This window comes from Vombatus ursinus, unplaced genomic scaffold (assembly GCF_900497805.2).
Source record: "Vombatus ursinus unplaced genomic scaffold, bare-nosed wombat genome assembly UNPS02014812.1, whole genome shotgun sequence".
In the NCBI taxonomy this organism is placed as follows: Eukaryota; Metazoa; Chordata; class Mammalia; order Diprotodontia; family Vombatidae; genus Vombatus; species Vombatus ursinus.
In genome coordinates, this window is record NW_020954590.1 from 57,682,241 (window position 1) to 57,695,501 (window position 13,261).

Here is a 13,261-nt window from a genome sequence, read left to right on the forward strand (position 1 = left end):
ATGGATGCAGAGCAAAATAAGTAGAACCAAGAGAACAATATACACAATGATTGTAACAGTATAAATGAAATGATTACTTAAAGATGGCTGAATTCTTACTAATGGAATACTCTATCAAGATCCCAGAGCAAAAATAATGAAACATACTTCCTTGCCCTTAGGGAGTGGGGGGAAGAGAGGGAAACTGCTGAGCAGAATACTATATACATTGTCAGATAGTCTCTGTACTTGATATTTTTACTGAATTGTTTTTCTTTGTCACAAAGAAGGATCCACTCTAGAAGGCAGTAGGAAATCAGAGAATCCAAGACTTAAGAGCTTAGAATGGGACTTACAAGTCGTCTGCTCTAACCTTCTCATGTCAGAGATGTGGAAATTGAGTCCCTGGGGAGGTTAAGTGACTTGCCCAAAGTCTCACAGTTAATTAGTACTGAACCCTTTGATTCCAGAGCCAGTGTTCTTTCTACTTTTCCAGTGACAGAAGGCAAAGGCCATCAAAAAAACATAAAATATATAATGCTATCCTTACGTGAGAATAAATTATAAGTCAGTTCTTTAGGGGGTGGGTGAGTTTTATCTATTGATTTATGGGTTTGGGGGCAATGCAGTAAGCCTTCATAGAGTTAAGATAAAAGGTTTTGTCGTTCAGTTGTTTCAGTCATGTCTGATTCTTTGTGGATCCATTTGGGGTTTTCTTAGCAAAGATACTGGAGTGGTCTGCCATTTCCTTCTCCAGCTCATTTTACAGATGAAGAAACTGAGGCAAATAGGGTTAAGTGCTTGCCCAGGGTCACACAGCTAGTAAGCGTCCAAGGCTACATTTGAACTCAGGTCTTCCTGACTCCAGATCCAGTGTTTGATCTCACTGCACCACCTAGCTTCCCTAAGATAAAGGGTAGCAGCTAAGTTTACTTGTATAATTAAAAAGAACCACTCATTTGTTATAATTTATGCCAATCCACAAAGTTGTATTGTTAATCTGCCCTAGAAAATCTGGTTAGCATTAAATAATATGCTACAATGGGCATATACTTAAGTTCTAGTCTCTTGAGCAAAAATTTGTGAGAGTGCCCTTTCATCCACTGCTAACTCCATTTGAGGATGATTTCATGCTTCCACACTTGCCACAGCACTGAAATGTAGAGTCCACTTGAGCAGAATGCTCTTATACTACCTGAGAACTTGCACCTGTTTCTCCAAGTAAAAATGCAGTTGCATTTAGTTTGCATTCTACATCAAGAAGGCAGTAACAATTATGTAAAACTACGCCAATACCTGTCCCTAACACAACTGAAGCCTGATAAGCGGAGACCTAGGGTAAGTGCCACTAGAAAAGTGAAAAGAGTCTTTTCAGAGATTCAAAGAACAGTCATACATTTCTCCAAGCAAGAAAATATCACCTAAACAGTTTTTCTCCCACGGGGATAATCATTTAAATATTTAAAATTATGCATAATATTTAGATTATTCTTCATTTTAAAAATGCTCTAATGTTATGGGTTGTGAAACAGACATAATGAGAGGGAAGTACATGGAAATAATCCGTGGAAGAAAACTATTCCCCTTGCTGAATATCTGCAAAGAAAAGGAATGTCTGGAAAAGCTCCAAGAAGCAAGAGAGAAGAGCCAGAAGAAGAACCTTTGTGTACCACTCTCCGCAGCTTAGTACGTGAAAATAAATGATTGTAATTTTTAAAAATGCTTCCGTTTATATGACACTTTCAACTGCTTTCCTCACAACAATCCTGGGAGGTAAGTAGTGAGAAGATGGCAATATGTTATCACTCTAATGCTGCCAACAATGTCATGAGCCCTCATGGCTTTATCCAAATGAGATTATGACCCGATTTCCAGTGCTAAATTAAATGTACCTATAATAATGACTTTCTACGCAGTAGTTGGAATTCCCAGTATGAAGAACAGTAACTCAATTTGGCTACAACAGGGAAGTGAATGAAAAAGGAATAACAGGAAAGAAATCTGGAAAGTTAGGAGGAAGCCATACTAGGAAGGGCTTTAAATGTCTTTTATTAAGACAATAGAGAACCACACAAATTCAGAGCCTTACTGACTAGTGCTTCACGTCAATCACCAAGTATTTATTAAATACTTTGTGCAAAGCACTGTGCTAGATGATGGGGATACAAAGAGAATGAAACAATCCTAATCAAAAGAAATTTAAAGACTGAGAGATAGTTTAAAGATATAGATATTCCTTGCTACAAAGAAAAGTTGAGTTTCAGAAAAGTTGTCTTCAGGAATTTTATATACCAGAACTCCTTCTCCATTGAATCTCACTGTAAAAAAAAAACATTTATCTATCTATCTATCTATCTATATATATGTATCTACATATCTATATATATGTATGTATACATTCTTCAGGATTTTTTTTTGCCTTCAGACATAACATTCCACTAAGAATCTTTTAAATGCACTAAGCAAATCTTTTAAAGGGGGAAAATCAATAATAACAAAATACTAACTAATTTATAACTAAAAATGATACTTAAAATATTGAAACTGAAAAACTAGTCATATAGCACTAGATTGGAAGAGCCCTGCTTATTGACCCACTCATTAAATGACCATGGGTGACAACAGACACCTTGCTCTTTAATTTCCTTATGGAGATGACCACGCGAGATTTTTGTTCCAGTTCAGCTGCTCAGTATTTCACACTTGTTTGTTATTTCTTTTCTACAATAACATTAGGAGTTGAATGATTTTGACCAGTTGTTATACTTAACTATACAAATGTATATTAAAATACATCTAACATTTATTTGGGTTTCAATATGACATCTTGAGAAAATAAATATTAACTGACAAAATCTTAATGTGTTTTCTATAAATTTTGGTGGTTTTGATGAAATTTTGAGTAGGCAGTGAAGGTACTGGCAATACATAAGGTTAAATCTGCCACCACCTTAAAACAAACAATCCCTACCCCCCACTCCCCGGCTAATCACATTTTCAAATGGTCAGACATTCTATGAGTTTTAAAGTATCTCAACTTGGCACATAGTTAGAAATCTCTTATTTCTAGTGAGGGTAACATATATTTCTAGCTGGTTGACTGGCCATCCTTGACTGTTCTTTCTCTTTTGTTTTAGAGCCAAGTATTTGCCACGTCTTCTCCAGTCTACGTTGACCATATCTTCACATCCTGTCCCTTATCTCCACTCCAGATGTCATACCTTAATTCATGCCCTTACTGATCTCACACTTGGATTTATACAACTGTCTCCTAATTCATCTCTATACTTCCAACCTCTCTCTTCTTTAATCTATTTTTCACATGCGTGTTAAAATAATCTTAGAACTTGGGCCTGACCATATGACTCCTTGTTCAAAAATCTCTCTCTGGCTCCTTAGGTTCTCCGGAATGATGTGCAAACTCATCAGTCTGACATTTAAAGCCCTTACTACAATGGTGTTCCTGAAATAGGTATGTTTATTACAAACATATTTTATGCTGTTCCTCTTTATACACTCTATGGCACTGAGAGCAAGCTGTTCTATTAGCTTTTTTGTTGAACTCAGCTTTCCATCTCTAAGTTCTGTACCTTTGCACAGGTTGTCCTCCATCCCTGGAATTCACTGCCTCTCCCTCTCTTTATCTCTTAGAAGAGCTCCTTCCAGCCTCTGCTTGGGTTCTACTTTCCAGGCAAAGTCTTTGTTATCCCGCAATCCTCAAATTATCTTAGAATTAATTACTATACACCTGCCTTATATCTTTCTAGTAGAATATGAGTTCCCTGGGAGCAGGATTGGTTTCATTTTTGCCTTAGTATTCATGGTGCCTTACATAGTTCCTTACAAATAAAAGGTGGTTAATAAATATTTGCTGGACTGAATTCACAGAGATCAATGTAATCAGTGCGTGACACAATTAACAGAAATACCACCTACTCATTTGCACACAGGAAGCACTACCTAATGGGATTAATGACTGGGAAGTGAATACTTCCATGTTTGAAATTTTACTTCTGTAAAATATCTTCTCCAGCAAAGCAGAGGTTATTCATAATGTAGCATAAAATTACATCACTCCCTCTTGCTGATGTCGAGATTTAAAATTAAGGTGAACTGAGGTATAAAGACCTGAGCACATTCAAAAATACCAATAAATTGAATGTATTCTGAACTTTATGTCTCAGTTTACTTTAATTTCGGTCTCAACACCGATATAGATATATTGGTCCCACGGTGTCTGAAACAGTGCCATCCAATCAACAATTGCTTAAAATGTATTTTTTATTAGCTAGTGATGACTGTTTTTCATAGCACTGATCATGTGCAAATGAATGAAAATGGCAGGCAGGACAGCATTACTTCCCTTTATCAAATGTATTATTTGTCACAGCTTTTATCAATCTCTTGACGAAAGACAAGCTAATATATGGACTATTAGTTTAGGAGACTCTATAGTTGAGCCTTTGATGTTTTAATTATGACATATGTTTAACTATCACTGCCTTGAAATCTTTATTACCACCACTACTGTCATAAAAATAAGTATTTGTATAATGGCATTTTAAAAACTCTTAAACCCAATTTAGTCAGCTTGGATTTAACAAGTAAGATTTGATAAAAACAAATGATGTCAAATTTTATTTTGTAATAAGTAACAAAATGATCAAGGTAAAAGTCATATTTTGTGAAACAGAGATCAAAGTGTTTTCCAATTTATTATTTACTGAAACTTTTTTCATTACTATCAATATTGCTATTTTAGTAACTAAGATATTTAATAGGTATTATAAAATGATTCACCTCTATTCTTCTAGTCCATCTTGCAGCAGCTGTACCTGTTTCCATTTCTAGTCTTGACATCCCAGTCTGCTAATTTTATGTTTGTTATTCACTACTCCAGGGTTCCTTACCTCTTTATCTTCTGTTCTTCCTGACCTACCAATCTGTATCATTCCACTACTTGGTGCTCTCGTTCCCAGGCAGCTAAGCATCACAAGACACTGTCATAAAATCAAGCTGATTTCATCCACTATAAATGTATGCTGTATAATCTTAAATGTGCCTTGCCTAGTGCTCGATAATCCTTCTACTCGTTTGACTACCCTATACTCCCATTCCTTATACTAAATATTCTGAACCTTATTTATTGCCTTGTCTCATATTCTTAACTAAATCCTTAGCTCCCCACATTTAAAGCTGATGACTTAGCTTCCTATTTTGATGAGAAAAAAATAGAACCACCACAAGCTTTATCACCTCTGCCTCCTTTATTTCTCAAAACTTACAGGACTGAAGATTTAGAACTAAAAGGAAACTCAGGGGTCACATGATCATGAATTTAGAGTTAGAAGGGACCTCAGAGATCATATACAACCTCTTCATTTTATCAATGAGGAAACTGAGGCCCAGAAAGGTGAAGTGATTTGCCCAGGATCGATCACATAACTGTTAAGTAACTGAGGCAGGATTCCAATTCATGCGTTCCTCATTCTAAGGCCATTGATCTATGCACTGAGTCTGCTACTCTTAACTTTTTAGTATTATCAAGTATGCTGTCCTCTTTCTTTCTAGTCAGAAAAGAAAAAGTGTCTATTCCTCCTCTCTTGCCACCAACGCTCATCCCTCTGTTTAGACCTTTGATCTCATTTTATCCCACCTCCTCAGGGACCCTGGGTCAACCATCACCCTGTCACCCCCTCATGCATCTTCAAACTCTTCCTTTCCACCAACTCCTTCCATGTTCCTACAAATATAAATATTTCCCAATGCTTGAAAAGGGGGAAAAAAAACTTTCTTTGACTTTTCAGTTCCATCAAACTACTATCCCATCCTTCCCCCACCTTTGCTATCAATTTTAAAAAAGTTGTCTATAGCCAATACTTGTGCTTGCCCTCATTATCAGCTCCTTGCATCCTATCTTTAATTACACTAATATTCAACTGAAATATCTCTCAAAGGTTAGCAGTGACCTTCTTAATCACCAAGCCCAGTGGCACATGTTTCAGTCATCTAATGTGACCTTACGATATTGCTGATCATCACTTCCTATTTGTATATTCTTTTCTCCTTTGGCTTTATGAACACAATTTTCCTTCTATTCCTCTGCTTCTCTTTTTCTATGAGATCTCTTTCCTATCCCTTTAAGATGGGTGTTCCCCAAGATTCTGTCCTTGGTCCTTGTCTCTTTTTTCCCTACCTTTGGCAAGTACGTTAATTTACATGGCTCTAACTAGCCTATATCCAAATGACTACATATCCAACCCTAGTTCTGCCTTCTTGGGACATCCAGAACAAGTATAAACCTTCTTTCATAGGACAGGTGATTATTCAAACCTATGGAACCATTACTGATCCTAGCATATCACTTTCCTTACCAACTATCTAGACCATCAGGATAACTTTCTAATAGGGCAATACTTTCCCTCACCCCTAACTCCCTTTTTTATAAGACTGCCAAACTAATTTTTCTTACTCATTGATTTAGTAATGGCTCTCCCCAGTCTTCAAATCTTTATTAGTTCCCTACTGCCTATTGAATAAACCTAAGATAGTTAATTGGGTCCATGAAAGCATGATATTATATGAAACAATGCCTTAAGGGAAAATTCATTCCATAGAAACATGGGACTTAGGAGGTCAGCAGAACGACACAACAGGGTTTCGAATTGCTGTGGTGGGATATGGTTTATTTGTAATGTGTTAATGATGTTTTGAGATTGCAAAAAGACGCTGGTGTGGGAAATATGATATGGTGTATGCCTGTAAAGTAGAAACACACACAAGTCCTTCACATCCTAATCCTTTCCTATTTTTCCAGTCTATTTACATTTGCCCCCTTTACATAGTCTCCAATCCAGCTACACTGACTTCCTTGTTATTCCTCACACATGACACTCCCTAACTCCAACTCTGTGTTTTTTCAGTTGTAGTCTCTCAGATCTAGAATACTCTCCCTCCTCATTTCAGCCTTCTGACCTCCTTCAAGACAGCTTGAGTCACAACTCCTGCAAGAGGTAACTCTGAGTTCTCCTCTGCTCCTTGCCCCATGATAGGATGTTTTTTCTGGATGGCCTTGTACACAGAATATTATTTGTGTATAGTCTTCCACTTTAAAATGGAAGCTCCTTGAGTGACAAGTATGTACAAACAAGATATACAGAGGATAAACTGAGGCTTGTCTCAGAAGGAAGTTACTTAGATTGAGGAAAATTTGGTAAGCTTTAACTATGGAGAAATTGACATTACCTTAAATAAGATATGGCCTGCGAAGGGACATTACACCCTGGAAAAATTGCATTGCTCTGGAAACTTCTAAGATACAAACTGAGATTCAAGTTTCTATCCAAATGATTATCCTATGGATACTCCGCAGAAACAAAGCCTACTTTCAAAGCAATAGTATCTATCATAGCTTGGGCCTACTAGATTGGTTGCTTCTGTTGAGTCTGATAGACAAGCATCAGAACCTGCAGTTGCAGGCCTAGAGCCAGCTAAGGTTGTGTCGGAACTTGCCTTCATTCTCTTAAAATCTAAGAAGTTATTGGAAAAACAACAGTTTTAGTCTCTGTAGGCAAACCTAATGTCTCCACAAATAACAGCTCTTAAGGCTCACCCCAAACTCAAAGAGACCTTTATAGATGGTGTCTTTGGTCCTGCAAAGTGAGAGTTCAAAGGTTTAGAAAGCACTAGACTAAGGTCCAGTCACTAAGAAGATCTTGCCATAAGAGGCCACTGTCATTTAAAGTTTCAGTGGATCAAGAGAAACAAAGACACGTTTTTTCTACTTTAGGAGGTACTGGGTATGCCTTGGATGTTTTAAAAAGTCCAGCTGGGGAAAATTTCAATGATCTGGAGGCACTGGAGGCTTTAGAGATAAAGACATTTACTGAAAGTTCCTGAGAAGAATTCTATATAAGTAGGTGCTCATGTGCCCTGAAACTGACCACCCATATACATTAAAAATCTACTTTAGTATGGTTACAAAATAACATAGGCATTGCTACTACTATTCTATGACATCAACATTGAAAATGGATATGATTGTATCAGGAAAACTAAGAAAGTTCTCTTCAAAAGTAACGTATTAAATCATACCCAGTTAGACAGCAGAGATTAATGAACCCACCTGAGAATTAAAGTGCTCACCGAACCCAAGTGTCACATTGGCACCAAAGAGAAAAAAAATGTTTTCTATAACTTGACCTTTTTTTTTTAAAAAACTTATTAAAAGTAATAGAGACAGAAAATGGCAAGTTAGACCCCATTCAACATCTGATTAACTCCTTTACTTTGTAATGTATTAAAACATATTGTACTCAAATCTCTTTCTCCTAACAATTCTAAGAGACAGAAATACATAAAGTCCATTTAGGGAAAAGAAAAGAAAGTGAGTTTAAATTCAGTTAGAAACTAATATTTCCTGATATATGCCCTGTTTCATTCAAGCATGAGAAAGGAAAAACCAAATCCATAAATGAAGAAAAACTGACAGAATGGAATAAAAACTACCAAGTATAATTTAAAATGAATGAAACCACACATATTGAAACTGATAAAAAAGATACCTTACTAAGAAATGGAAACCTGAACAAGAAGAAAGGTACCTCTTCTCTACTTCAGTGGTTAACACAGAATATATCCTATACTGCGTAAAAGAGTCAAATTTTTCATTTTATCAGGCAGAAACTTTTTTCCCTCACTGACGCTTAAAATTGTTTGCTGGCAAGCACAAAAATGACTATGTGTGTATCTTGGCATTGGTGATGCCTCATTTTAAATATGTGGCAATAGCTCAATGAGTGAGGTTTGAAAACTGTAACTATGAAATGACCCTGAGTTACAAAATAAGCTGGTGGTTTAAATTCTGGCTAAGATGAAACCACTTCATTGGCTTGTAATGCTGAACTAAAAACAAAACAAAACAAAACAAACAAAAAAAAAGAAATCAAAGGATAACAGAATAAGTTCACTCACTTTTGAGAGTCTCTTGTCCTGGTGATACCTTTTATTCGGCTGAATTTTTTAAATGATATCAATGACTTCCACAAGACTATTTAGGATTACAAAGGAAGTTTGGGTTTGGGTGATAAAAAAAAAAATAAGAACAAAAAACTTGTTTTTTCTTCATCTGCAAATACCAAATCTATTACCCTTTGGAGCATTATCTTACTTCTATTTTGAACTTTTTCAGTCTATTTGCTATGCTTCAAAATATAGGGGAAAGTAAAGTCAGAAGACCTAGGATCAAATCCTACATCAACTTGTATGACCTTAGGCAAGTCATTTTCAGCTTTATAGGCCATGGCTTCCCCATTTGGAAAATGAGAGGGACTGGTCCAGCTGGCGTCTAAGGTCCTTTCCAGCTCCAGAGTTATCATCCTTTGCCTATTTCCAACCCAATTTGTACTTTATTTGCAATATAAAGTTGCTCTGATGTAAACAATACTGCCCCAAAAAACTCCTGTGATTATGAAACTCTCATTATGGGGAATCTGCTAAAATCCTATGTGAGTACTAAAAATAAAAGTTACAGAATAACTTTCGAATGTTGTATAGACAAGTTACAGTGTTATTTCAGAATATAGTATAGACAAAAAGATCTTAAAATTAAAAAAAAAATCAAATAACGCCTAGATTAGAGAAGAGAACTGAATGGAAGTGAGTGCTGAGTGAAGACATGCACTAGAAAAGACGTCACAGAAAAATTAATTATACCATAAAGAATTTTAGGAGGGCAGGAGCAGAAAGAAATAAAGGCAAAAGAAAGTATTTTTCTGCACCAACAAAAAAGATTCCAAGCTTCTCTCTGAAATAAAATCCTATCTTTATAACCCTAAGTTTCTTCTACTAATGCTATATGTACATGATTCACGAAATGAGGATATTAATCAACAAATGGGGAAGAATAAAGATAGATTACAACCAAATGTACATACCCTGGGAAAATAAAAGGGTAGACAAATGTCTAAAAATCTGAAAATAAGTTACTTTTCTTAACAAAAGGATATTAATACATAATGTATCTTTCGTAAGTACACAAAATAAAGATAACATATATTAGCTAGATCCCATCAGATTAAAACTATCTGTTTTTTATGAGAGATTGCAATCCAGACCTATGATTCTACTGCTATTAAGTACTGCTAGTGTGGAGACACCTCTGGAAATTCAGATCAGTAATTTTTCTTTAACATACATTACGAGAGTTGCTGGGGTCACTAGAAGTTAAGCATGGTGCTTATGGCCTCACAGCCAGTATGCGTCAGAGCCAGGACCTGAAGCCATATCTTCTTGACTATAAGATGCCATAGTGCTTCTCATATCCTATCTGACGATTCAAACAGGGAAGGAAAGTCTTCCTGTTTATGAAAATCTAATATATTTTATACATACATACAACCTATTCTCCCATATACAAAGACACTCAAGATAAAAATGTGTTTTAACAGACAGATCTCTCACAGTCGTACTCTGATAATTTTAAAAATGTTATTACTATCTTTTATTTTTGTCATATTCAATTTATACTATATTTCCCCTTCACTTCCAGAGAGTCATTTCTTACAATAAAGAAAAAAAAACAAACAAAAGAAAAGAAAATCCCAAACTTTCAGCAAATCTGATGATTCTCTTAATCCAGCCCAAGATCTCATTAACTTTTTTGGTTCTCATCACAGTGCTGACTCATACCGAATTTGCAGTCCACTTAAAACTACCAGATCTTTTTTTTAGACCAACTGCTATCTAACTTGTGCCTAACACATATTATATTTGAGGAGCTGTTTTTTTTTTTTTTATACCTTAGTGTAAGACTTTACATCTATCCCCATTGAATTTCATGTGATTCAACCCAATTCTCTAACCTGTCAAGATACTTTTGGATCCTGACTTGGCACCTAGTAGGTTAGCTACCTGTACCAGCTTTATGTCATCCCCAAATTTGATAAGCATACCATCCACATCTTTATCCAAATAACTGATAAAAATGTTTACACTACCTGGGCTAAAAAACAGGATGCCTCTTGACATGCTGACTTTAAACCACTAACTATTACTCTCTGAGTCCTGCCAGTCCAACATTCCAGATTTAATTGGATTACTGTCTCGTCCATATCTCTTCACATTCTCCCCAAGAATAGCAAGAGATGTGTTAGTAATAGCTTTGATAAAAGCCAGAGAAAATTAATCTACAGCACTCCCTTCATCTATTAACTTCGTAATCTTGTCAAAAAGGAAAATGGAATTAGTCTGAAATGCACTATTCTTGACGAAGTCAGGCTGGATCACTTTTAATCACCATTTTCTTTTCTATATATTCACCAACCATCTCCTCAATGATCTGTTGTAGAATTTTCCCTAGAAACCAAAGTCAACCTTTATCATCTAGAATGTGTAGTTTGTATTCTCCCTTTTTTTTTTTTGTTAGAATTAGGACATCTGATTTTCTCCAATTCTTTGGTATCCTTCTGTAATCCTTTATTACCAACAGCCTACTGGAAATCTCCTCTTGGATGATTAATAAGTTATCTCAAATTCAACATATCTAAAATAAAATTCATTGTATTTTCCCTCAAACCCATCACCCATTATCCAACCTTTCTCGCATTTACTGATGGCCATACTCACCACACTTCTTAAGATCCCAGTCTGAAACTTCTCTAGAATTATTCTTAAGATTTCCCTCTCTCACAACCTCCATAACCAATCAGTTGCCAAATATTGTCAATCCTCTACAATATCTCTTCTATCTGTCACTTGCTTTCTAAATACTCATAAAGCCTTTCCCTTGGTTCAGGCCCTTATCATCTCTCAAATGGCCTATTAAAATAGCCTATTGATTGGTTGTCCTGCCTTTAGTTTTGTTCCTCCTCCAATTTATCCTGAGAAACTGATGTTCCGATAGTACAACTACATGGAGAAAGGACAGGAGAGACTTGAGGCAGGAAGACCAATTAGAAGGCTATTACAACAGCCCAGGAAAGAGGTGAGGGGTCTCTATGGTCATTCTCTTTCCCAAAATTAATTTGTATTACTCTGAATGCACTTTTTACTCACTATATATTTCCTATTTATCTTGTACACAGCTTATTTGTACATTGCTTGCGTGTTGTCTTCGCTGTAAGACAGTGAGCTCCTCAAGAGCAGGTACCTTCTTTTACCTTTTTTTGTATTCCCCAGCACTTACCACAGTGGCTGGCACATAGTAGGCACTTAATAAATGTTTACTGGCTGACTTTGTATGGTCCAGAAGAAACAAAGCATTCTATTAGGGCAGGGACTTCTTTGTCAAGTCAAGTCAATAAGCAGTTATTAAGTTTCTACTATGTGCCTGGCAGTGTGTTAAACCTGGGGACATAAACAAAGCTTTGTGATTGTCTTTATATCCCTAGTGTTTAGCAGGGTCTTACACATAGTAGATTCTTAGTAAATATTTATTGAATTAAATTGGATTGAAATATAGTTAGAACATAATTATTCAAATTGGACTTAGCCTAATATATCATGATTTCCTGTGCATTTAGAAATTGTTGATGCCTATGTATGGATAAGAACACTGATGTCCTTCTCTGACATGGCAATAATTTAAATGAAACATACAATCATGCCAAAATAAAGACAAATCATGCGTTTAAGATGGATGAAGTCAATTCACAGACTGATATAAAGGAAATTTTAGGATGCTCTTGAATTTTGTAATCATTTCCCACATCTCTAATGATGCATGATGAAAACTATATGATGTCATTATATTTTAAAGTATAGTATGCTTCTCACCTGGTCTTCTTCTCCACCACCTTCCTCATCATACTTCAAAATATTGTCTCTTACATCATCTTCTGGGTCTATCAAAAGCTGTTTGGCTTGGCGTTCCTTATCGCGACGTTTCATCCATACAACAAACATTAATACCAGAACTAGTAGGAAAATGGAGGAAAAATATAATAGGACTATCATTTCTAGATCTAAAAAACTTTTATCAGGTTTTTAAGACAAATTTTTTTTAGTAATACCCATATTCCTTAATTAATTTAATGCTCACAGCCAACTATGAGTCAAGCAGGTCAAGCAGTCCTCATTTTATAGCTGAGGAAACAACAATTCAATGAAATTAAGTGAATTGCCCACAGCCACATGTCTAGAGAAGCCAGAAGAACTTAGATCTTTCCTCTGTACCATATTGCCTTTCCTTTTCAAATCTAATTTACAAATTTCAATTAGTTGACTTGAAAATAATTAGTTCACATGCTGGAATACCTTTAGGACTATCACAATTCATACTTCG

The 13,261-nt window shown here is 35.8% G+C and overlaps 1 protein-coding gene across 1 annotated transcript in view; it reads right to left on the reverse strand.

The window, feature by feature from the left end:
- Nucleotides 1–13,261, reverse strand: part of LOC114054298 (cadherin-2) — a 251,301-nt gene that overhangs the window by 25,344 nt on the left and 212,696 nt on the right. The window contains exon 14 of the mRNA XM_027877504.1: nt 12,754–12,893. Coding sequence (XP_027733305.1) covers nt 12,754–12,893 — 140 coding nt within the window. The remainder of the gene's footprint in view (nt 1–12,753; nt 12,894–13,261) is intronic.